Genomic DNA, 26,450 nt, shown 5'->3' with positions numbered 1-26,450 from the left:
TGTTCTGGATGTACAGACATAAAGTGAATCCACAGTAGTAGTATCTTCTTTGTGTGCATATTAAGCGTCTTCCTTTCGCAGGCCTAGTTGATGCTACAAATTACTACTGTGCTAATGTGAGGGGAGTCACTGTGCCACATTTGTAATGTTATTGTAAAACAAGACCCAAAGTAGATCACTACCTCTACCTTGTGGAGTGCATACTAGCCATATGCTGTGTTGCATGCTGTGTATTTTTTTCCCCCAGCTTTTCTTGTTTTTTTTTCAGTTCAGCTCTGGAGTTGAACAGTGCAGCACTTTGTATACTTCATTAAATGTTATAAATTACATTCTGTATGGTCCTTTTTCGTAACCTCAAAGAAGAGTGCATTTCATATACTTAATGGCTGCTTAAAATAAAAGCCACAAGTGTAATTAAACATTTAGTCATTTTATTCAATGAGATTTGGTAATAAAATTCACATGTGCATTAAAACAAACATCCTGAGACATGTTCAGTGAACAAAAGCAGCTCCAGAGGTCTAGTATTACAACTGGAAACTGGAAATGTGGAGTATTTGCTATGAGTAAAAAAAACAAAAAACAAACAAAAACATTGTTTCATCAAAGCAAAAACTAAACATCAAAATGCATAAATCTGATTGAATCCTACATTTGGTTAAAGCTCAAATCAAAAGCAGCTTCATACACGAGTGCAAGGAATAGAAGCGGCCCCTTCGTTCAGTGGCAGAACACGTCCACTAAGGAGAAAGTGCTCATTTCTGTATGATTCATACTTCGTTAGAAACCAGTTTCTCGTGTAAACCTCATTATTCCAAGCAGATGTGAGATATGCGTGGCAAGCCAGGCCTTTCAGTGGTGTACAACAACCATTACAAAATTAAGACTGTGTGACCTTTAAGGTCAGATTACAACCAGAAACAGGGAGTGAAACTGGTCTCATACAGTGTTCTGTCACTACTTGGCCGGGGCAAACCCCACACGATCAGCATTCCTGTCAAACACAGTGTAGTACTTCCCAATGAATACATCTCCCAGGATCCACAGGGGCCCTGCTGGAGGTGGGATATCCATGGCCATGAAGCCTGACAGGCAGATCGATACCCCCATCTGAGACTCCTGCAATTAATAACAAAGATTCTCATTCACTACAAAAGCATAATCCCACCACGTTTACAGAGGTTTCATATTATTTAACAATTCACAATTTAATACATGGTTGTCAGTACCTACACACAAAAATTAAACCCATCAATATAATAAGAAAATGCCACTGTCACTGGGGGCTGATGCCGTTGTCCACTGGGTTTCTAATTACAAGCATCATCATTCGACCTTTTCAGAGAGTATAAACAAAGACAGGTGTGGCTCATTAGAAAACGCTCTGGTACACTTAATGGAATGGAGCCTTAATTAGTATCCTTGGAACACCTGTATTTGTTTATCCACCTTTTTCCGAAAAACGTAAGCCTGTTTTGCCGGTTTTGCTCTTCCGGTGGAATTTTATGTTTATGTTTCCATGGTTTCAGTAGTCGCGGTAAATGCATGGATTTTTTTTTTTCCCCCCAATGAAAATCTGTAAAACGCATGGATCATCAAACCAGCTTTTAACAGTGGATATCATACAAATTGACATCCGTGTTAAAAGCCAGCGTTAATAGATCCATGCGTTTACCGCAACTATGACAACGACTGAAAACCATGGAAACGTAAACGTACAATTCCACCAAACCGGCAAAACTGACTTCCGGTTTTGTCCATAGAGGACGTCGGAAACTTGTGGATACTCTCTGAAAAGGTCTTTATGAAATAAGACAGAGCTGTACACTGACACAATTATAGCCAAAAGAAAGTGAAATTCAATTTGGTGAAATGTAAACAAAAAAAAACAACCTTTAATTAAGAGTGATTGGAATTAATTTTTTATATGCACATCTTCATTAGAGTGCGAGTATATTTAGGTTTTGGTCTGATGATAGAATTATTATGAGCAAGAATCACCGTGTATATGGGGTTGACTGAAAGTAGACTATAGATCCCTTGTTCATCATAATGAAGGGACATGTCTCATGACTGATTCATTTCACCATGACTCTGTGTTTTTGGACGACAGTGGAGGGTTTGGGTACACGACTGATGCACCTTGTGCATTTAATAACCTTTGAAGGTCTACTCTGCTTTATTTTGCTGGCCTAAATAACTGGCAGTGACACACTTGAAGTGAATTTCCTCTGGCATTAGTGACTCTACCTTCATGATATAATCCTCTCCAGTCAGGTTGAACATCTTCCCTCCGATGTTGAAGGAGATGACGGGCAGAGATGGAATCTTCTTACAGTCAATGAAGTACTATGAAGGAGACAAGAGGACGTGTTCAAATAATCCCTAAAACTAAAAAAAAAAAAAAAAAAAAAAAAAAAAAAGTGTGTTGTATCTTTCAACTATACCTCTCCCATCAGCAGGGGCAGAGCTCCAATGGCTTTCTGCAGCGCTCTGACTTCCTCTCGAGGACCTACAATTAAAGACGTTCCCGTGTCAACAATGGCTTGGCAACCGGCTTTGCAAAGAGTCAGCTGGTTGCCAACTGCGACTCTGCAGGGAAGCGAGAGAGAAGTGACATCAGTTCAGTTTCCATGAGGCCTGTTGACACATCACAACTGCACCTGCTATAATTTCAGCCTTTAAGGCGAGAAACACGACACATTTACGGTAAATATCCAACAGCTTTTTTATATGAACTCCCTATACATGGGCAACTGCACACCTACCAGATACCAAGAGACATGTGTCCATGAACAGAAACTACACACATAACACTTAGCCTACGCATTTCCTAGTTCTCTGTTACTGTAAAGCCACACAACATCGTTTCTTACCCATCCATCTTAATCTGCCAGTAAGCCTTGCGTGTGACGTTAACATAGTGCAGGTCTCCAGTGTAATACTGTGGGTCTGTGCCACCCAGCATCAGCTCCCCCCCGACAGCAGCTGCTGGGTCTCTGAGGGACAGAGTGGAAAGAAGCGTCACTAATTGTGTTTACATAAAACACCAAAATGTGTAAACTCCAAAGTTGCTGGATGAACAAGTGGCAGTTGGTGGCAAGTGTTGTAGTGACAGACAAAGCCACAAAGTCAACAGTTACACCAATATGGAGGACGGTCAACGCAGAGCTAGCTGAGCAGAATGGGCTTTATGCACAGCTCCACTACTTCCTGAAATAAGGCAGGTCTTTTATTTCCTGTCTTACATTATTGGACCAATTGATTAATCCAGGTGTGTCTGACCTCACTACAATGGTCAGGCACACCTGGATTAATCAGTTGGTCCAATAATGTAAGACAGGAAATAAAAGACCTGCCTTATTTCAGGAAGTAGTGGAGCTGTGCATAAAGCCCATTAAATTAGTCTTGTTTCTCCGTCCTTCTGTCAGAAACCAACCTGCTTATGTAGAAAGAGAAGATATTCTCTGGCAGCAGCTTGGCAGCCATGGCTGTGTCAAACACCGGGAGCACATGAGCTACAGATATGGAGGGGTAGCCCATGCCCAAGACCCCATCGAATCGTGCAACAGCAAATGTGATACCAGGCTGCTTCACTGCTTCACCAAACTGCTGACCAGGAACAGACAGACCTGCAATCTACAAGGAGGGGGAGAAAAAAAAGAAAAAAAAAAAAAGATGTCAACGCCACTGAAATAAAGAGTCTTCTAATGACATGATAGGAATGGTGTGACCACCAACACGGAGGAATTCAGCTAAGCCAAGAGCTTTGTGTGGGAGTGTTTCTCAAACTCACAGAGACAGTGTCCCCACTGATGAAGCCAGACAGGCTTCCTCTGCCATACTGGATGGAGAATTTGGTGCCATTCTGAACGTATGTGCTCGACTTCTTTGAGTTGTAACGATGATGAAGCCCTAATGAGAGATATGACAATCAATCAACATGAACATATACGTTTGGAAAGACCTGTTCGGGGGGTGCTGGTGCGGATGGGTGGGCCTGTCCCCATGCCTGGGCAGTTGGCTAGTTAGCCTTTGAAATGTCTGTGTCGAACAATTTTCATCTACCTTGAGACAACAGGAACCTGTCTTCTGTCTTTGACAATGTTTGACCTTAAAATGCAATTACAGTCAAAATCTGGGCAAAAGCAGGACACAAAGACATAAAATTGTCCCTCTGTCCTGTGAGCTTCGGCCCTACTTACAATGTACTGTTGTTACACTGATGCAGGAGTCATGACATGCATAGTTGAGTTACTTAGTAGAGTGCAGTCAGTCAGATTTACTGAAGTTCATGTCAGTGAGAACAGACATTAAATCTGTACTAAAAGAAAGTGCTGATAAATGTTGTGCGTATGGTGTGAGGTGCAAAATCTGAGCTATTTAGTCACAAGACAGTGATTTTCCAGCAGTGTGCAGAGTTGTATTAGTGCTAAACGAGCCATTCAATCAAAAAGCAAACTCACAGCAGGCCACGTCGAGGAAGGAGCAGTGAATGGAGGGAACCCACAGGTTGGAGGAGCCGGTGTCAAACAGCACAGTGAAGTCCTGCGGAGGTGTGCCGATGCTGATCACGCCATAGTACTGAGCCTGAGCAGACAAATGTGAAACAGAAGAAAAAAAAACGACAACACAAAGAATGAGTGATAAAGTTTGGGACTGTTTTCACAGCAGACTGAAACTTCAGCAGGAATGCACAGGTGATACTAAAAAAAAATTGTCAGGTACAGTTAGGTGTTCAGCTGTGTAATCAGCAAGCTGTGCAGAGCTGTGGCAATATACACAATAACAATCTGATACAGTAGCATCCAAAATGCATCTGCTATAGATGATGATTTCACACCCAAGTTTGAGAAGGAACATTTCCTGTGTGAAACTCTTACTGAAACTTAAAAACAACAATGTTCCTCTGAACTCCACAACAAAACTTGACCTTTAGGATTAAAATGTGGTGAAATCAAGCCTGTCTGTTTTAACCAAAAAAAGAACTGAAACTGAATCACAAGGTTTAATATTTACTCAACGTTTCCTTTGTCATGCTGGGAATTCTGCTCAAATATTGAACTTTTGATAATTAACCCCTCTAGTGACTCCATTTAGTCAATATCAACTTCAGTGAGTTTCTACTGGCATGATGGGAAGAGAGGAGAACCACTATAATGTTCATGTTCATGTGTTTAGCTGTGCCTACATCCATGAAGTTGGTCAGCCTCTCCACAGGCAGTGACGGAGCGGGGGAGCTGTCCGGTGCCCCGGAGCTCTTGGCGAAAGCCCGCAGCTCCTCCAGGGACATCCCGTTGTCGCTCATGAGGCGGCGCAGGCTCCTGGTTTTATGGAGGGGAACTCTGCAGAGAGACACGGAGATTTAATTAACTGTCACATGCACAATGCACGCGGAAATGCTGCTTCTTATTACACAACACTCACTCGCTCCTTCTCTCTACATGTTTATGTGGAAACAGTGCAAATTTGCGCCAGGTGTAAACGTGCACCTGTGTCGCACATTAATTGAAATCACACGAGGTCATTATTGTGACGGTAGCCTACAGTATATATTGGAGGAATGAGGAAGTTTAAACAACCCCAGAAGCGCGCGCGCTCACTTTCACATAGCTACATGAAGTGATGCTTGCACACTGACATGACTGACATGTAACTGGTAGCTGTCCAAAACATCAGCTGACAAACTGTGTTTACCTGATTATGGCGACGCTTTGTGTTATCAGCAGCGTCCCGATGATGGAAAGTATCTTCAACCGTGTCATGTCTGTTCCGAAAAAAGAGGTGGCTATGCACCAACTTTTGAGTTGTTTCCGTTATTAAGAGGCGCTCACACGCAGACCATGCAGAGACCACTGGCTCAACTGACGCAGAACGCAAAGCAAAATTACTTCGACTATTTCCGTGTTCACTCGTTTATCTCCGCCAAGCGGCTCGGTGGTTGGAGGACAGTGATCAGGGAGGCGTTGTCATTGGTGGAGGAGGATGTCCATCATCCCACATTACAAACCTGTGGAAAGGGTTCGTAAAGGGTCACGAGTTGTAATGTGACTGTGGAATGAATGATAGAGCACATACCAGCACTCTGTGTAAATGTTAGCAAGGTCCAGTGTGATGTAGACACTACACAGAGACCGATGAACAACTTCACACACAGACAGCTATAAACCACGGCAATGACAAATTCAATTGGGCCCAATTTTATGGCAAAACTTAAACCATGAATGTAGTGGGGTAGTGCATAACTATAACAGCTACTGGAGAGACTTTAAGGAAGTTACAGCAAATCCTTCTTTCTCACTTTTGAGATAATAAAATGCATATTTTGGTAAACTGTAAGCCTGATGTATAATGTAATTCATGACCCACAAGGGAAGTGTTCTCAACTCAAGTGACATTGATCACAACTGGTCAAACTGGGGAAGTTAAGCTGGCTGTGACACATGGGGGATGTAAAATTATGTTTTGTTTGACTAATACTAGTCAGTGTATCTCTCCTTCTTCCTCTTTTTAAGAGGCAATCTGAAGTCCCCCAACTTAATGACAGTGCAATACTAGTGTAGCCTAAATGGTTAGAATGACCCATCAACAGATAATGGTCTCTGACCCTAAGTCTGGCATAGATTTATATGGTGGCTCATAAATTCTGTACAAATTCTAACAACATACTGTAACAATAGTTTGTCTAGGGGACACTGCGAGTTATTAACCTGGTTGGGACATCCATCCATCTGTCTGTCTGTCTGTACAAATACAGTTGCTGCTGACAGAACATTTTTCTTTATTTTTGTTCATTAAAGCTGATATAGGCTAGTAGGTAGCTATATTATAGGTAGGCTATATAGGTAAATAAATGATGAGTCATCCAAGGTGCCATTCAAAGCCAAACCTGTGACAAAGCATGACAGTTGGGAACAATATCACAAAGACAGCACTCACATAGCCTGTTGAACAAGTTTCTTCCTCCTCTCACAGAAAATAAAACTCTTGGTGTGCACACAAAAAGTCGGCATGCACACACACAAAATAGGTGATTTTGGGTTGTTGAGAATAGGAAAAGCTGAAAACGAAATCATGAAACTTATGTGTCAAGATGTGTTCTGAATGAGGTTAGAGTTGGTTTAGCCTTGAGGTTGTTATTTGACATCAGTGGATAAGGCCGGAGTAAGTCTAGGTCCCAAGTCAAAACACTATATTCTCCTTAACTAAACAAGTTTGTTTGTGTGTGTGTGTGTGTGTGTGTGTGTGTGTGTGTGTGTGTGTGTGTGTGTGTGTGTGTGTGTGTGTGTGTGTGTGTGTGTGTGTGTGTGTGTGTGTGTGTGTGTGTGTGTGTGTGTGTGCACGTGTGTATGTGCCTTCTGTCCATTTACGTAAGCTTGAATCCAGCTATGACACTTCTTCTAACTGTTGTGATACGTCAAGAAAACCAACACACCCCTTTCGTCTTTGTTGTGCTGGATGACAGAGAGAGACTGAGAGCAAACGACGTATGGGAGGAGACGGCATCTGCGGCATCCATAACCTGACTTAAGCTCAGGTATGTGAACGCAATGGAGAGATAATGAGATGTTCGTTTCTGGCACTGGATCCACAGCCACAGACAAGACAGACTGGAGAAACAGAGAGGACTGAGAGCGACGGCTTCTATACTGGAGTATGATGGTAAGAATCTCTTTCATATTTTACAAGCTAAGAGTTGGGGCTCAACAAGGAAAAACTTGCACCGTTTCTGCTTCTGTCTAACACTTTGCGTTTGCTCTACTCTGCTTCTGCTGTCTTCCATCAGTCACATTCAGAGATTCACTAACATGCTAGTGTGGCACTTCACATGTTTTGTTTTTTAAGTATTTTTGGGGGCTTTTTTCCTGTAATTGATAGTATAGTCCCGAGAGACAGGAAATGGGGAGGCAGAGAGAGGGGGAATGACATCCAGCAAAGGGCCACCAGAGTTGGGATTCGATCCAGGGCAGGCTGGGGGCAGCAGGGACTATAGCCTCTGCATATGGGGCACCTGATTTACCCACTGAGCTAAACGGCGTCCCATGGCGCTTCACATTCCATTGGATATACAGCTTACATTTGTGAGTTACACAGTCATATTACCACTTTAGATTTTTTCCTGAGCCGTTGAACGTTATAAAAAGCCTTACATAATTAGAGAACCAACACCCAATAACAGGACACACCTTTGATGTGGCTAATACAGCAGCACATGGCACCAGCTGCTACACTGATAAAAAATGACTTGATGAACAGCATGTCAGCTTATAAACATTGTTTTGTCTGGATCAACATAATTAATAAACTGGAACAAGGTCAAGGTCATATCACTTTGGACAGTTTGACTTGCTGCAGTAGGAAAAGTACAGGTGTTACCCCTACAACACCAGCAGGCCTCTTAGGTCTTCAGATCAGGGCTTACTGACTGTCCCCCGCTCTAGCTTGAAGACAAAATGGTGATCGTGCCTTTGAGGTAGTGGCTCCAACTCTGTGGAACTCTCTCCCTCTTTGTCTTCGGTCTGCAGGCTCTCTAGAAGTCTTTAAACAAAATCTCTATTCAGGCTTGCATTCATCTCTGCTGCCTCTGTTCTGTAGGGTATTTTTCTCTGTGGCTCATGACTGTCTGTGTTTTTTGTATGATGAGGTTGTTGACTGTTGTTAACGCTGTCATCATTGCGTGGGAACTGTTGTTGTTTATTTGTTCATCATTTTTTGTTTACTGTTGTATACATTGCTCTTTGAATTTTAATTTTGTGAAGCACTTAGTGAATTTTATTTCTGTGAAAGGTGCTATACAAATACATATTATGATTATGATTATGATTATTATGATTATTATGATTATTATTATTATTATTAACATTGTTCAGATATTCACATGAGTCCCAGGAGTGGAAGCCATCGTTCATTTGCCCCTGTGCATTTACTAACATTACATGCTAAAATAGATGCTGTGACATTAAACTTGTCAAACATTCACAAAGTGAGAACACATGGCTTCCTGTTGAGAGGCTCTGTGCTTGTTGGTCCTTTTCTTAAACACAAGCAATCATTTGAAAAATTCTGTACCAAAATCTGTACCACTTCAGTCCGTGTTTTGAAGCCTGTGTCAAAATCTAGCGTAAAGACGGTCGATCTGTGCATGATGGTTGCAGCAGCTGAACAACATCTTGAAAAGAAAATTATGGGTATGTGTGGTTGTCATTATTTTGTCTGTTGAGGGCTTTGAGCTGTATGAGAACAGAAATAGAAACAATTTCTTGGCAGATGTCCACCACTGATGTTAGACATTGTTACAGTAAGTGTTGATTTGACAGATAACAAGAGCATTTCTGATAACTTGCCCTTGTGTCGTCATGGATAAGGACAAGGGCAACACAATCAGAGTCACTTGGAGAAAATTAAACATGAAGAGTTGTCAATCAGACAGCTTTTTATCATTATAGTTGTAATATCAGGTGGTAAAATTTTCACTTTTAAACCCCATAGCTGCCCAGCTCCTCCAAGACAAACTACCTCCCACAGCCAACCTATGAAGACCCAGATACAGTGAAGGTAAAAAACAAATAACACATTCCTGTTGCTTTCTATCCATAAGGGCAACAATCTGTGTAATCAGAGTGACGCTAAAAAGAAGAAATAAACAGATAACTCAAACATCATTTCCTTGTCAGCCTGCTGCAGATGGAAGTCAGTCACTGGTTCGAGTCAAGCCTGTACCTCATCCCAGATCCAAAAAAACACTACGAGTCCAGCCCATCATTGCCAGCACTGGTGACCCTGGAGACAAAACAAGCAATACAACCAATGCAGTAGTGAGTTCTGCAGTTTTGACACTTGCTTTACGAGGTGAATTCATGATAGCACATATTGATTTGCCTTCATTTGTGTGTCTATTTGTCATCAGAGTTCTCCACACAGTGAATTTCCTGCAGAGAGGCCTCGTCCTGTCCGCCCCCCTCCTATTCCACCAAAACTCGTGACCCACAGTAAACCCACGGCATCTGTCAAAGGAAACTGTCATTATATCAATTCAGACATACAGTCAACTGCAAAGGTATATCGTATTTGAAAAACAAAATAAGAGCGTAATTTACTCTTGACAAGACTGTCACATGTTTGGTTGATAGTGCATTAAAGTCTTGTAAGACTATTAGCCTAATCACTTGTAAGGTCTTGATCTAAGGACAATTAATGTGTTGAAAGACTTTATTCTGAAGATCATACAGCAGGAGAAGTACAGCTAGGGTCCTCTGCACACTCACAGCACTTTATGGATTGGGACACCTGCAAAGCACCATGTTATGATCTACACAAGTTTTACTTGTCTCTGGAAATCACCACAAAGATTCAGCAGAAAGTGACTGCCTCATGCCAAGAAAAAGTCACATTTTTTCTTTTCTTCCTTTTGTGTGCTAAGCTAAGATAAGCTAAGCTAAGATAAGCTAAACATTACACATATTTTAAGGTATGAAACTCATATTGATCTTCTCATGGCCTAACACTTGGCAAGAAAGCAAATTAGCAAATAAGCTAAACACTTTTGACAGCATATTTATTGAATATCATTATTAATGATTTATTTATTATTTATTGAAATTAAAGCTGTATTAATTGTTGTGGTACCTGGAGAAACTATAACTTCTTTATCTTTTTCCTTCTGCCAGACTTCAGCTGCCAGTACGGTGACTGTACAAAATTCCTCTCGCCCCCGTCCTCAGCGCCCTCCTCCTCCCTCCATCTATTATGACAGACTACAGTCTGCAACTGAGCCCAAACCTAAAGTATGTCAGCATTTATAAGATTTTGTTGACATACATTCTGAAAGTGACTGACATGCACTGTCTGATGACTGTTTTTCTCTGACGTGTTTTCTCTTATACAGAGCGGCTCCGAGGAGCCTCTACTATCAACAATCAGCTCTGTGAGACAGACTGCAAAGTTACCACCTTCCTGTGAAGAAGAGGCAACGCTTTATGAGACTTATGATGAAATGGTAAATTAAGTCTTATAGTTACTGATACTGTTTTCTGTAAGTTGGGAAAAATATTGGAATTATTTTATTATGTGGTTGGTAGGCTAAGACCTTTAGTTATCATTAGTCTAATGCACAGCATGAGAGCTAAGAAAACAATGTTTACAAAATGTTTGACGTACATTCAGTGTTTGGTTGTACTTGAGTGCATATGAATGTGTTTGATTTTCAGGTGACGAACAGCACAGACAGACCTGCAGTTCCACCTCGCCTCCCGCTGTCCTCCCTCCCTCGCTCTTCCTCGGGGTGTGACACCTTGTCTCCACAGGTATAGCTGAGGGTTACATGTCATGAAACGTCTAGGTGTCTATCAACACTACAACAAAGAAAAACATGCATCTCCATGCTGTCATGGAGATGCAAATACTAAAGAATGCAGCTTTTGTCCTGCATTTAACACTGTTCAGTCAGCATGACTTGCAGATTTCTGGCCCAAACACTTTGGAAACCCCCTACTCCAAGTTTCTTCCTATTCAACCTTTTAACAGCTGTAACAGACAAAAAGACAGACAGTTTACAGACAAAGCAAAATATCAGTCAGAAATTCAAATTCCTTCATCAATGTCCTACTCATTTGTCACAAAGTTGTGTTCAAGGAAAGGAGGAAATTTTATTTTCTTTGTCTATGACAGTCCAGACCACCACCTCCTAAGTTCAACCCACCACCACCTCCAACACCAACATCAGGGACACCATCACAGTCTTCGTACATTAATACAGAGCAACGTTCCTACCTGTACATTCTGCCAAACGAGGAAGACAACATGGTGAGCAAAGTGTTACACACTCTAATTAAATACTCAGTAGATGGATGGATGGATGGATGGATGGATGGATGGATGGATTAACGCTAGAGTATGTTTTAGTTTAGTTATGAACCATACATGTATCTCTATTAACCATACATTTATTTCTATTAAACACCACCACCAGGCACCAACGGCGTCATTGCCTCGGTCGGGACTACGCTTCCAGAGTAGCGGCTTCTCTTCATGCTATCAGACCAAAAACGACCCAGATGTAAGACACCTGTCTTCTGCTTTGATTTAGTGTGGTTCAAAGGATTATTTTTCACTCTTGCTATATCAGTTGATTTCAATTCACATTTTAATTTTAGATATATTGTGAACCTAGACACAGTGAATGAGAAACAGACACTCACATGACTATCCCTGTAAAGTGTTTTTGACAAGAAAATGACCTGTTCTTTTCAGGGCCTCTATGAAATGTTGAGATGGTTGACAAGAGTGTCAAGTAAGTTCAAATGTTGTCTTCTAGATAAACATCAAGAATGAAAATCTATGAAAAAAATTTACAAATGAATCCTTAACACTGATTATACCATTTTCAGTGGAAAAGAGCATCTTCAAGTGTTGAGTTTGTTTATCTTTTGTGCAATCCCTCAAACAGAACCTGATTACATGACTCCATCACCATATGGCCTCAGTATAGAAGAGGAAATCAGGTATGGAAACTATCATATGAATCATCTTTACTAATCTGTCTCGTGATATCGTTTTAGAGGAAGTGCATGCTAGTTTACTAGTTAGATGGGTACACCACCTGCCCTGAGCTGTCTCTCTGTGCTATAACTTAAACTTTGACAATGTTAATGAACTAGATTACTGCAGAATTGCCTACCTGAGCCGGATAAAGAAGCAGATGTTCATTAAGCCTTCCCTGTCACTGTCCCTATGCAGAACATTTAATCAGAGAGCCATTGATGTGAGCAAGGCCCTTCGCCTATTCAACGTTCTCATGATGAAGCGCCATGAAAACCTGAGCAGCGTCATCACAGAGCTCAGGTCCATCTCCACCAACCTGGACAAGATGCAGAAGCAGAACAAAAACATGGGCATTGCTGGAGGCACCACAGGCGCAGTGGGAGGGGTGACTGCAGTGGTGGGCATTGCCTTGGCTCCTTTGACCATGGGTGCCTCACTGATCGCCACAGCTGTTGGAGCTGGCATGGTGGCATCGGCTGGGGGTCTGGGCGCTCACAGTGTAGCGAAGGCCAAGAAGAAGACTGTGAACAGGACGACAGTTGAAAAACTCGCATACGACTATAAGACATGTGTTGCTGACCTGGAACACTGTCTAGATGTCATCCTCTCTGGGATGAATGAGCTGCGACGACATGACATTGCCAGGTTACAGAGGGCAGGTGCCCAGCTTGATGCGGTTAAGATGGCTCATCTGTCACAGTCTGTGTTTAGCAACTTGAATAGTAAAAGGAGGGCCTCAGCTTCACACACAAGTATGTCATCAGAGAGACTGCTTCAGGCGTTTATCAAGGAACTGGATCTGTATTTTACAGAGGCAGATGGTCAGAAGTTGAAGAAGTCCAACAAGAGCAAGTTTTCTGGTCGAGCTCGTCTTCTGGCTACAAATCTGGAGGAGGAACTAGAACACCTGAATCACATGTGGGAAACGTTCAGTTAAACCGGAGAGCTCACCACCACCAGTCTGTAGGCTATGTGTGTGTGGTGATGTGCATATTTGTATATGTGATATATTTTTTATTTTATATTTTAATTGGTGGAATTGATTTCCTTATTTATCACATGTATTTTAATAAACAATAGTCCTTGTAATTTAACCTTGTTGTGTGTGGTTTATGAAACCCAGCATTTAAAAATAGTTCAAGGTTGTAGTGTTTTAGTTCAAGACGACAATAATAAATAAAACCGAAATATTGAAGTAAAGTGAAAAAAATCTCGAATTTATAAACAATATTGATTTGCTTTGCAAAGTTTAGTTCCTAGACAGGAATGTGACAGACAAACACTGGCGGAGTGATAATGTGGGCACCGCGGAAGGATACAAGTAGTCCTCGCTTTAACTCTATATGAGCACCGCGCCACATCATGCGCCATTTTCCTTCCTGAGGAACAACAAACGAAGAAGTAGCATTGTCGGAGATTGTAATATTTGCCGAAATGGCAGTGTAAAGTGTGCAGCGACCCAGCAGCAGCCAACAAAACAGTGCATCCAACCAGTGCACTGAGTTACTTCTACTTAAGCAAAAATGTCGTAAGTATTTGTTTTTATTTTCTCCGTCGGTCGATGACAGCTGTCAGGTCGAGGGTGGGCGCGCACCTCGGCACAAAAAAACACCATTATTTCTGTTAAGAATAGATACATTCGTCATTTGTAATTAATTAAAGATTGTATATCGAATATAATCGTTACATTGTTAAACATGAACGTGGATGACGCAACACGCGACACTACCATGTAATGTCACATTTTTAAACTGACGTTAATCGTAGTCTTTACATTGTGTCGGTGTTAATCATCCAGGCCGATTTGGTGCATGTGAGTGAAACCCGGTCAGACTAAATCGACTGGCTGTGAACGACAACGTGGCAGTCAGAAAATGGTTCTTTTCCTCTATTTGCCAAAATGGCGGAACGAGAACAAAAGTGTGTCTGTTGTTGGGGGAGGGAGAGAGAAAGGGAGGGAGGTGGACTCCCTGACCCTGTCTAGAGTCGGGCTGACGTCAGAGTCATAAGACTGGTAACGGGAAGGAAACACGTGACGTGCAGCAGGTGCACTGCAGGGATGGGGGCAGTGTTGTGCACAAATTAGAGCATTTTGTCCTGTGTGATCATGAGTATTGTATTTGGGCTGAACTGTCCTCTTGTGCACACACTGACAAGCTTGATTTGTGAATAAAAAAATGTTTTGGTTGCCCCTAACTGTAATGTCACACACAACATATCTTAATGTTGTCCCCTTTTCCTCAGGTCCTTTTTGGAAACCCTCACCACTGCTGCATTCGACAGCATAAAAGAAGTCGACGCTCTCCTAGCTTCGTCACGTACTCCATTTGTGACCAACAACAGCCACTATGACCACGATGATGACAAACTCACAGTTTGGCCTGGAAGACATGGAGGCCCTTCTCTGGGGGCCTTCCTCTCCCATGGCTGACGCCATGGACTCCCTGCTCTTTCACCCTGACCAAGAAGAACATCAGGAAGGAGGAGGAACCTCCCAGGAGGGGGACACTTCACCTGCGTCACCCCTCACCTCCTCATCACTGTCTTCTTCCTCCTCTCCTCCGCCCTTCTACTCTCCTCCTCCCTCGCCACCAGCTGTCCTCCTCCATGGGGACAAAGCTGGGACTGAGTCTGACCTGCTCTGCCCCCCCTGGGTGGGCCACCCCGATCAGCTGAGATGTAGCGAGATTGTCTCAGGTGACAGGAAAGGTAACGATTGTATTCTGCTCCCCTGCTCTTTGATAACATACTTGAAATACTTGAAGAGCTCCATCTTGTGACCAGACCTGAATAAATAATAAAGTGTTTCCTTTTTCTCCTGCAGAGGAAACGTTTGGTGACCTGGACTGGATGGCTGAGAGGATGGATCTGAGTGAGTTTGATCTGGAGTCTCTGATTGGCTCATGCAGTCCTCCTGAAGAGTCCCCCAGCTCTACAGAAGATCTCCTGGCCTCCCTAGATTGCCCCATGGAGCTCGACTCCCTCCCACTGCCCACTCTCTCAGACCCTGAAGTTCTTCCCTCTGCTCCTCTTCAGAGTTCACCTCCCTCTCCCCTTCCCACCGTCTGTGAGGAAGTTTCAGTCATCACAGTGGATGACTGTGAGTCAGACATTGATAGGCAGGAGGCCCCTTCCCCTCCCCCATGTGTCCCAGAGCCACAACAGGAGCTCGAAATCAAATCCGAGCCCTCTTCTCCCGACCCGTCCTCTCCATTGGTCGATTCTCCTTCCTCCCCAGTCTACACCCTGGACCTGGGCAGTGAGGTGGATGTCTCAGAGAGCGAGGTGAAGCCAGTGTTGGCTACCGTGGTCCCTCAGATCCCGAGGCTCGTCCTCTCCCTTTCGCCGACCCGCATTGTCCTCGTGCTGGCTCCCAAAAACAAAGTGGGGATCACCACCACCACCGTGGCCACCACATCAGAGGTGGCTCACTCCTCCACTACACAAAGACCCACTAGACACAGACCGTACCCTGAGCCCAAATACAAAGCTAGCCCCCCCTCTCCCAGTGCCGCCAATATCAAGGTCAAGTCAGGCCAGGGTGCAGGTGGTGATGAAAGAATAGCTTTGAAGGCACCAAGGGACAAGAAACGGAAGAAGATGGAGCAGAATAAAACGGCTGCCACGCGCTACAGGCAGAAGAAGAGGGCTGAGCAGGAGACGCTCTCTGAGGAGTACTCGCTGCTGGAGAGGAAGAATATGGAGCTGAAGGAGAAGTCCGAGTCCATGGCCAGGGAGATCGAGTACCTCAAGGAGCTGATGGAGGAGGTCCGCCAGACCAGGACGAAGAAAGGCCTCAGTGCTGACCCCTAGTGGCTGAGGGAGAGAACCAGAAAGATTAGGTGTGAGTTAGGAAGAGGGCACTGCAGATTTTTATTTTTAGTGTCAACATGGATCAGTATGAGTTCTGTCCACACAGCATGTCTTGGGTGTAAAATCCAATAAACGTGTTTTTCAGAATATCTTGAGCTATCTATCACTGGTATTAAATATAGAGTAGTTATATCAGGTTTAGAGTAGTTCTTTGGGAATAAGTATTTTCCATCCAGTATCTCAACTTGTGTGAAGTTTGTTATATTTTACTATATCATTATCTGGACCTCAGTAACTTGTCAGTAAGTCTTTTTAAACTTTTAAACTGTGTATATTAGAGTATAACCCGACCACTTGTATTATCATTCTCTTAATAAAGAGTCTTAAACCAAAGTGCATTAATGTGGTGTTGTCATTGGGGGGGTTTATGGGTGGGAGAAAAACTCTGGGGGAGTAATGTGTAAGTTTATTTTTACACACAAACTTAAAGTCAAATATAGGCTATATTGTGAGTATCATTTGTATACCATCTGATGTAAAACAAAAACAGCAAGTGGGCATTTAAATGAGCCGATATTCAAATGTGAATTCACTTACACTGTTTACCTAATGAACTTAAATAGTGATTACAAAAGGTTTAATAAGCACGGGTTTGGGTACATTACTAGGTAACCAGGTAACTTGCAAACATGAATCAGCTAAGGATTTGGGTTTATGTCGCTGCAGAGACATTTTCTAACACTGCACAGTATAGCAGTACAGCACCACTGTTGTGTAAACCTTCCTGCAGCTCTTTCACAGTCATGTGTACTTTGTTTTGATTTTGAAGCCATCATTTTGTTGACTTCCACAGTTTCCCTCGGCTGCTGTTTGCTCATTTCAGACCTTGGGGAATTTCAAGCTGGAGATGAGATGAGATGAGATATCTTTTACATAGCTTCCCCGTGCCGATGGTTCATTCCGACGTCCACAGTCAGTCACTTAGAAGAGCCTGTGCTTGTTGAACGTCATTAGAGTTTGATGAGTCAGACCATTAATTCAATCTGGAGCTGCCATCAGCTGACAGTTTGTAACTACAACTCTTGACCTTAATGAAGTAGAAAGGTACAAGACGTTTTCAATTAGTGTTAATTTTTCTATTTTGAAAAAGAAAATCTTATTTTTTGAAAGTAAAGTTTCAAGGCCAGACTTTTGAACGCAGCTGTACATGTACAGTCAACTCCAGCTTTGCAAGTTGATGAGCTTTTTTCGAGACTCTTTTCATTCCGTTCAGAATATAACCTTGTCCCGAACACAAAGAGTCTTTGTCCCTGGTCTGATAATACTTCACAATGAGCCTGTAGATGTGCATCTGAGTGGAGCCTCTTTCAAACAAATAAACAGGGAGGAGGATAATGGAGGCCGCCTGACCAGCAGCGTGCTGCAGACACATGGCTATTCAGTCAACTGACAGTCATGTGAAGTCAAAATTGCCATTTCTACATATTAGGTGCAACGTTTGGGGACAGAAACAGTATTTCTTGTTTTTGTGTGTTTTCTTCGTCTGCTGTTCACTCAGGTGTGTGTATGTGTACTTATGGGAATACATACTGCATGTATTTGTGATGTTGTGTGTGAGAAAGAAGTACATTCAGCCTGTGACTGGACCTTTTGGTATGCACACTGTAATTGGTCCAGGCTTGCATCCAGATAGCTTAAGGACAATCTATACATGGAGGGATGCCAAAGTCCAGATGGTGCAGAGAAAAAACATTTCCTCCAGAAAACAATTGGCTAACTCTCTGTGGATGCCGCCTGTGAAAATGCCCTAATTTTTCAAAAGAAATGTTTGATTTAAAGGTGGCTAGACCTGTGTGATTTTACCATGAACACTTTAAGAAGCATAGCAAATAAAATGTCTGTCATTGGGGAAAGACATGAACAAAGCTAAGGTTGTGTAGAGGGGTGTAACTCTCCATACACTGCCATCTAGGTGCTGTATGTGGGAACAAAGAGGCAGATCCAAGAGTCATATTCATAACAGATCTAATCTTCTTTCCCACATTTAGACAGTTTTATGTAAACAGGAACGTTAAGTATGACTTGCCACTTGATTTATCAGCCAGGATTAGTGAAGCCCTGCAAAAGCCAACCTGCGTTTCTTGTGTTTTGAAAAGGTCAAAGATCATAAGCAGGTAGATTTAAAATGTACAAAAATAAGACTGTGCGTTTCTTTAATTGATCTCACTCAAAGTCAAGAGACTTAAATAGCATATGAGTCATAATATGTCAAGACACTTTTTCTTACTTTGTTTCAAACGTTTTCTTTTTATGTGTGATCTGCACTTGCAGATGATTCTGCTTGCTACACTGCCACCTAGTGACAACACTTCACAGTTACTACCTCAGGATAGTCTACACAGCACATCTTCACAGTGATGGTGTTTGTCCTTATACTGTAGGATCACACTAAAGGACAAAACAAAACACATGGCTCTTTGAAAAATAATGACAGGAGAGCCAGAAGTACACAACAATATATCCACATCTTTTATTGTTGTCGAAGGGATGAACAAAATACTGATGATGCGATCACCACGTACGAAGGACCACACAGGAAGTGATGTTACTTTGGCTACAGTAAAGTGGTACACAGTGCAAAATGCTTTGCTAAAAGCCTACAATGTAACATGGTGTACAGTGGAAATTTACACTGCTTATACAATATATTCACAGGTGGAGTGGGACTTACTCCGGATGAATATCTGAAACATCTTCATATCAAATTGTAAAGTCATGCTTGTCACACTAAGTGCTGCGGTAGCCTACATCACTAGATGAAGCACAGAGTCAGTAAAGCAAAGAGGAAGCAGTGTTGGGGTTTTGTTTATAGGCTACATCTTTTGTATAAAATCTGATTTTACAGCATGGCAGTGGTAACGGTCACATATTATACAGTACAGACCACAAGTGTTTGGACAGTTACACGGTTTGATGTACTTCAGGTTCTGTGCCTCGGCACGTTCAATTTCAAGTACTGAAGTGAAACCTACTCAGATAAAAGCTATCATTGTATTCAATATTGTCATTTCAAACTGAGTGTGCAGAAGCTCAGAGCCCGAAGAAGGAAAAGCTGTACAACTGTCCAAATACTCACAGTCTGGACCGCATGCTTTCATTTGAACCTTTCAGAGTGTGAATTCTCTTTTTTCCACTTTTTTTCTTTTATTTTTTGCAGTTGTAAAGGTAGAGGGTTGTGATGTTGTACCAGAAATTCACATAGATCTGCTCAAGCAGGAGTCAGAGCAATAAGAAGTGAGGTTGCCTTCAACTCCATAGGCACTCATTTATCTGCATGCGGTGTCTTAACATGCCTCTGAGAGCTGAAGAGATATAATATATATATATATATATATTCTATTTTTTTTTTTTTTCAAAATATGACTTTAAATGAGAGGAACAAACGTCTCAATGATGTAGAAAAACGTAGTAAAAGCCCTCTGTGAGCTCACATGGTTCATGAGGTTATGTTGTTTCTGTAGCATGCGAAAGCTTGATGTAGCCTATAGGATACTGCCCTGCCGCAGGGCTGTACTCCCACTCTCACGCTTTGATGCTGAGGCACGTAGCTGAATCTACCTTGTCAATAAATGCACCGGATGCACGACCACAGACAGCGAAGCAGAGCCAGCCCAAGCTGCTCCATAGGGATCTGAGACTGCACGGTTTGATCACAGCCTTCAACTGTTTTTACAGACTCTCTTGAGCATGAATGCTACAAGCAAAGGTGGGCTAAAAATATATATTTACTGCTTTAGATGGGTTCAATTCTTTTTTTCTCTTTCTTTTCTTTTTAGCTCAAGAGAACCAAAGTAACCAAATGCAACCAAAGCGCTACGACTACTGACTCTTTTCTAGTTCCAGCAAACTAAAGCAAAAATACTGGCAGAAAAGCTTCAGTTTGAATTAATATGTGACTCACGTCAGCATTAATCAGCATTTCTGTAAATGAGCCAGATTTTGCCCTGGAGGAATCAATTCGACCCTGACTCCTTGAGCTTAAAACGATCAAATGTTAATGAAAAAAATGTTAATCTCGCTGTAATGAGAGATCAGGAAGTTACCACGTTTCATATATGAAGGTTCACTTTTATGTTACTGAAGTTCACAAACATGTCAAGACTCTCCCAGTGTTTGTGTTTGACACTGGGGCACAGATATTCCTTTATACAGTATCATCTCTGTTCATTTGGCACGTGATGCAGAAAGGGACTACTGCACTGTAAAGTCCATTTGAAGAGATATTCTCCTTAGTCATCCAGTAACCAAGAGAGGCTGACTGCTACAGACATGAACCCTACCCAGAAATCTGCCTGCTCATGGTATATATATAATCTTTTATCAGTGCAGTTTGAACATAGAGTAATTCTTTACTCTGCAGTGCTGAAACAGGGTCCTTTAGCAGCAGTTGAAGCAAAAGCAGAGTATTTCTCCTCCTCTTGTGTTTGTGGATTCTGAACTTTTCGTCCCTCAGACGCGTCATTTCACTGCACTGACGGTCCAGATCAGAGCTTTGCCTGGCGAAACCGTGAGTTTCGTCTTTTCTGTATCTGACAAAGAGCCGCTCACGACGAGACTCCTGTTTTCCCTAAAACTCCTCAGAGTCGGACAGGGACATTTAGATGAGGTTTAAGTGACATGAGGTGATGTTTGGGCCTGTTGAGGACTCAGAGCGCGGATAAAAAGGTGGACCACTTTCCTCGTGGGGCGACTGTATCACTGCAGCTGGCATCCTCGACAGTCATCCTCAGGCTCCGTGTTGTCAGAGGAGTAAGAGCTCTCCTCGCTCACTGTCAAAGGTAACACAGTTATGTAAGACACGTGTATCATTAGCATATTTCAGGCTTAGACACACAAACATCAACATGCTATGTGTTTGTTCAGGTGTGTTTCAACTGTAATACAAGACAAAAAATCATGGTAACCCATTAATTTACAGGCCGCTTATTATGTGATAATGTCAGGAAATAGCCAAGAAATAACAATTAATTGTGTCATAATGTCTAGAAATAGCCTAGTTCAATTTCAAAGTAATGTTGAGAAATATAGCCAAGAAATAACGATTCATTGTGTAGAAATAGCCCAGAAATATCGGTCAATTGCAAGGACTTGGTGGAGAAAAATTCTGGCCTTTCCCAAAAAAGCATGCTCTTTTGCCTGTATGGAAAACATGACATTACTATGAAATTGACTGTTATTTCTAGGCTATTTCTTGTCATTATCACGTAATTAGTGGCTGGCCTGTAAATTAAAGGGTTAGCCTACCAAAATAATTTATTAAAAAACAGTGACTTACACCACTCGGTCTGTATGGGGAGGAAGGCCTTATCTCCGTTCTCCCTGATCATCTCCTCTATCTTATCCAGCAGCACTGACACGGTCCTGTCCTTTCCGGGAACCTTACTGTCCATCACGTGGTAATAGTTCCCACAGTATTCCAGCAGTCTCTGCAGCTCGCGCCCGCCTCGGAGGATGTGTTCTTCGATGGGCGTGCGGCCCAGCCAGTCACCGCAGCTGAAGAGAACCATGGTGTGCAGGCACGCGCCGTCGCCAAACAGAGTCTCTATGTGAGCCAGGAGCGTCCGCCTCTTCCTGGCCGTGAGGGACGAGACGACGGGGAGGACCAGGAGCAGGGTGTGGGGTCCGGGGCGCAGGAGGGCGGCTCCGCGCTGGGACTCCTGGCGGATGCGTTTCGGGGTTCTCCTCACCGAGAACCAGTCCCACCCCGGGGTGTCGACGATAGTGACCCGGCGGCCGGAAACGAGCGCCTGCCTCCTGAGGCACAGCTCCGTCTCCTGGCCTGACTCGAAGTACCGCCGGCCCAGGATGGTGTTCCCCACCGAGCTCTTCCCGACGCCCTTCCAGCCCAACAACAACAACCTCAACTCTAATCAGACACAGATGGAGAAGACAACAAAGAGGCTGTTAGCAATGATTGGAAAAACAATATTGATTGCCCAGTTATGAGTAAGCTATTTCCTGGAACACGAATTTTGCACAATCATCTCTCCTCTGCATCATATGACTCACTCATGAAACACAAACACACACACACACACACACACACACAGATTTCTCTCTCTCTCACACACACACCTCTGGGAGGTCCTCCAATCATCTGCTCCCTCTGTCTAGCGTGCTCCTCCATCCTCATCCTCTCTTCCTCCAGAGCTCTCCGGGCCTGCTCTTCCTCCAGCAGAATCAGCTCATTCACCTCAAAGTACCATCCTGCAAAACAGCCAGATTTATCACTCGTTGAACAGTTTTCAGTCAGTTCTATGACACAGCTGGTGCTTTCATTAATAATGCACATAATTGATAGTCTGCATGTGTTATCATTTAGTGCAGGGGTGTCCAACTCATTTTAGTTCAGGGGCCACATAGCAGTAAAACAACAGCATAATAACCTATTAAAAACCAACACTCTAAATGTGTTCCTTTGTTTTAGTACATTATTAAGATGTTTACATTTACTAAACTATCCTTTTACAAAACATTATGAACAAACTGAAATTTCTTGAGAAAAATACATGCAATTTTAACAATATTATGACTCTTCTGTCTTCTATGTAGTTTTCCACAGTTGGCAACTTCATGCCGCGGTGAATCACAGCACAGCAAGCAGATGTACTGCTTCATGCAGGAAGGACTGACCTTGGTTGTCAGTGATCATTTCCTCCACCTTTTCCATCAGCTCCGGTACTTGTGTGTTATCCTCCGTCTCCTTCCGAGTGTTATCAAAGGCGTGGTACCTGCAGGTAGAAATAAAAAAGGAGTATTCCTTCAATGCATGTAAAAAAGAATGGTTTAGAAAAGGAAGTCTGCAGAACTTATCTTGCAAAATCGACATGTATAAAAAGATAATGATCTTTGCAGCATCTCACTTTGTTCCACTCAGTCAAAGAGAGGTTTGTGTGTGATAGTGTGACGGCTAAAGTAGCCGCAAGGCAACAGACTCAAGCAGAGGTGAGGAGCAGATTTAGAGGTCTTTTGAATTTCCAACTCCACACCCCACTCCCTTTTTTTAATGTTCATTTTCATAATAATTACATTGCTTTATCAGTCTCTGTGCAGCTCCCACTGAAGCTACTACAGGTTTTATCTCTAACTTTTATCACATTAATACCATAATACTCCCCCAGCATGCTTGCACTGCACCCCTGAACGCATCTAGATGTCACCCAGAGGAGCTGAATGTGTGAAAACTACTGTCTGAATCAGCGGGGGCTGAACATTAAACACTTTACTGGGCCAGCTCATAAAGTTAAGTCCAGTTGAGCCCATGTGTGAACAGAGCAGCGCCCTGTCACACTGACCCAGTGGGTGTGTTAATGATGTTTCTATCCTGACTCCCGCACACTGCATCCCAGCACCACCACTAAAAGCAAATGGAGCGTCTCCAGTGTGAGAGAAAGCGACAGTGATTGTGTGTGCTTCCTGTGTGAAACCGGCTCGTATGAGAAAAACAGCTTTTGCTGCGGAAAACTGAGGATAATCTTCCTTTCTTTCAGCTGCCTTGCTGAACTGCTGCAGCAGCACATTTACTAACTATTTGTGATTGCTGTGGTTGCTCCGTATCAATACAGGCCCGACACAGACAGCAGTGCAGGGACTTGATGTCCCCTTGCTCAGGCCGAGCAGAGCAGACTGTGAAATCAAACAAGAGCAGAGAGAGGGAGAAAAACTGACATCATACCTGCTTCCACATCTCTCCACCAGCCACTGCAGGGCCTCTCCAGTGTTTGCTATGTGTTCCTCGATGAAGACTCCTTTGGGCAGCTTTTCCACCGCGGTGAAGACCACCATGGAGTACCTCCACGTCCCACCGCCCAGGGCCCCCAGCTGCTCCTCTGCAGCCCTCCTGTGGGTGTCGGTGAACGGCTGGGTGACCGACACCACCAGCAGTATGGCGTGGGGCCCCGGGGGACAGAGGATGGCTCCCATGCACGGCCCCTCGCTGTCCAGGCTCGGAGGGGGCCGCGTGGGGTTGTCTGACTCGGCGCCGGCGTTGTCGTCGTCGTTGTCGGCCTCGGGCTCCTCCTCCGGGTCGGCGGGGATGACCCACGGAGGGGTGTCCACCACCGTGACGCGCCGGCCGTAGATCTCCGTCTGGCCCACGTTGCTGTGCGTGGTCTCCGTCCCGGCATCGAAGGCCTCGTCCCCGAGGATGGTGTTGGCGGTGGAGGTCTTACCAGACTGGGGGCCTCCGAGGATCAGCAGTCTGCGCTCAGGGGGGTGGCGGCCCCGGGGGTCACCTGTTGAAACACAGACAGAAGAGACTGAAGTTCCAGTGCTAACCTGAAGCAGCTGGGCCTCAGAGGAAATGATCTTTATCCTTGACTCTGTTTTAATCCTCTGCTTCATTCTGTCTCCATCATGCTTTTTTTTTGGAAGACGAGGGCACTTCTGCATTCTTTCCACAGCAATATACATCCTGCTCTTGCACTCTCCCTCCCTCCTCCTTAGATTTCCCCAATGTCCTCCTCTTATCTGAGCTCCTTGCTACCTTACACCTCTCCTCTTTTATTACCTCTTCTTCCATCCGTGTCCTCATCCTCTTCTCTCCCCCTAAACCCACCTCCCAGCATGCCTCCTCTTTGTTTTCTTCTGTCCTTAGCCTTTGGGAGAATTAGGTCAGAGAGGAGGGACCTTGGACTCCATCCAGAGAGAACAGCATGTTGGAGAGACTATGATTTTACTTTGAGGAAAAGTTACAAGAAGATTAGACGAAATGTTGACAAAGAGGCGTTGAATGAGGAAGAGAAAAAGAAAGGATGCTGTTATGGTAAACGCCACGGAGAAGCAGAAGGGGGTTTATTGATTGACTCACTGCTGCTGACACTTTTCCATGTGAGCTGCTAAACACAGGAAGTTATGTCAAGCAACAGTTTCCCACTACTCTGGGTGTACGAACATGACAAGGCTGTTAAGAGTCGACCCTGGATGCTGTGAGCGAGTGATGGTGGTGATGATGATGAGGAAGGATGATGATGGTGGTGGTGGTGGTGGGGGACCAGCGGCGAGGTGTGCTGCAAAGAAATGAAAACCCCACTTACCAGTGTCAGAGGCAGAGGACACAGCAGCCATCTTGTGTGTAGAACCTCTGGCTTCCTCCTCCTCTGCCCCCCTCCTCCTTCTCCTTCTCGCCTCCACGGTGGATTCCTCTTCTTGCCTCTTCACAAAGCGACGGATCCTGAGTGGCGTGCGAAAGGGTGGCAGCTCAAATGCTTCTTGTCTCTCTCTTTCACTCTAACCCTCATTCTACTGCGGTGTAACTGACTCTATCCTCTGCTCCCTCCGTCTGCCACTGCCTCCCGTCCTCTTCTCATACCCCCTCTGCCATTCAACCTCTCCCCCTCTTTTTTTTCTTTTTTTTTCTCTTCTACTCAATCTATTATCTTCCACACCCCCCCCCCAACCTACTATAGCTCTTTTCCGTCCTTTTCTCTGCTGTTTCTTCTCTCCCCTTCTCTTCGTCCTCCAGCCAGCGCTCCTTCTTTTGTCTTATTTATCTGTCTCTGAGCAGAGGGGAAAGATTGTGCAATGCAGGAGACTGGAAGCCAAATCCACCCCTGCTGCAGCAGCTCCAGGAAGATGTCTCGTCATTTTTCTTTTTTTTCTTTTTTTTTTTTGAGGCAAAACAGAGGAAGCTGTTCCTCCCACTTGCTTGTATCACACAGCAGCAGCAACAGCAGCAGTGTGGTACTGTATGCAGACTGCAGTCAGGGCAGATAGAAAGATAGATAGGCACACACAGAGAGAGAGAGAGAGAGAGAGAGAGAGAGAGAGAGAGAGAGAGAGAGAGAGAGCGCACTCTGTTCTCACAGCTGGATGTATTCCCCAGATGCTGCATAAAGCACAAACACAAAACTATTTATATGAAGCCCGCAGACACATGGATATTGTGAGGCAGTGGGGGCCAGATACCGCTTGAATAAATTAAAATATTGATATAAGACGTGCAGCCACTGATTACATAATACATACAAGCTCCTATAAATAGCAGATGAGTGCGAGTCTTTATCTGGTTGAACTGACTTCAAAGCACTGTCACCGTA

At 43.7% G+C, this 26,450-nt stretch overlaps 3 protein-coding genes across 4 annotated transcripts; 1 reads left to right on the top strand and 2 right to left on the bottom strand.

The window, feature by feature from the left end:
- Positions 1 to 409: 409 nt before the first annotated feature.
- On the bottom strand, positions 410 to 5,899 carry napsa (napsin A aspartic peptidase). Its single transcript, XM_083977468.1, has 9 exons — positions 5,698 to 5,899; positions 5,192 to 5,345; positions 4,467 to 4,590; positions 3,797 to 3,915; positions 3,440 to 3,639; positions 2,877 to 2,999; positions 2,448 to 2,592; positions 2,251 to 2,349; positions 410 to 1,119 (listed from the first exon to the last, which is right to left on the bottom strand). The coding sequence occupies exons 1-9, from the start codon at positions 5,763 to 5,765 to the stop codon at positions 958 to 960; spliced, it is 1,194 nt and encodes a 397-aa protein (XP_083833594.1). The 5' UTR covers positions 5,766 to 5,899; the 3' UTR covers positions 410 to 957.
- Positions 5,900 to 13,877: 7,978 nt separating this feature from the next.
- On the top strand, positions 13,878 to 16,746 carry atf4b (activating transcription factor 4b). Its single transcript, XM_083977467.1, has 3 exons — positions 13,878 to 14,068; positions 14,785 to 15,249; positions 15,365 to 16,746. Exons 2-3 carry the CDS (start codon positions 14,889 to 14,891, stop codon positions 16,351 to 16,353), a joined length of 1,350 nt encoding a protein of 449 aa, XP_083833593.1. The 5' UTR covers positions 13,878 to 14,068; positions 14,785 to 14,888; the 3' UTR covers positions 16,354 to 16,746.
- A 2,135-nt stretch (positions 16,747 to 18,881) lies between these two features.
- On the bottom strand, positions 18,882 to 26,136 carry LOC310990191 (GTPase IMAP family member 8). Of its 2 annotated transcripts, none has more exons than XM_083977464.1 (6): positions 24,923 to 26,136; positions 24,089 to 24,647; positions 23,047 to 23,144; positions 22,489 to 22,620; positions 21,689 to 22,279; positions 18,882 to 21,182 (listed from the first exon to the last, which is right to left on the bottom strand). In XM_083977464.1, exons 1-6 carry the CDS (start codon positions 24,978 to 24,980, stop codon positions 21,109 to 21,111), a joined length of 1,512 nt encoding a protein of 503 aa, XP_083833590.1. In that variant the 5' UTR covers positions 24,981 to 26,136; the 3' UTR covers positions 18,882 to 21,108. The 2 variants fall into 2 exon arrangements, with proteins under 2 accessions (XP_083833590.1, XP_083833591.1); XM_083977465.1 differs by having other exon boundaries at positions 25,449 to 26,136.
- Between the last annotated feature and the right edge of the window lie 314 nt (positions 26,137 to 26,450).

This window comes from Trachurus trachurus (genome assembly GCF_905171665.1).
Source record: "Trachurus trachurus genome assembly, chromosome: 8".
Taxonomy (NCBI): Eukaryota; Metazoa; Chordata; class Actinopteri; order Carangiformes; family Carangidae; genus Trachurus; species Trachurus trachurus.
Note: the sequence above shows the minus strand (reverse complement) of the source record. Positions and strands in the feature narration are given on the sequence as shown.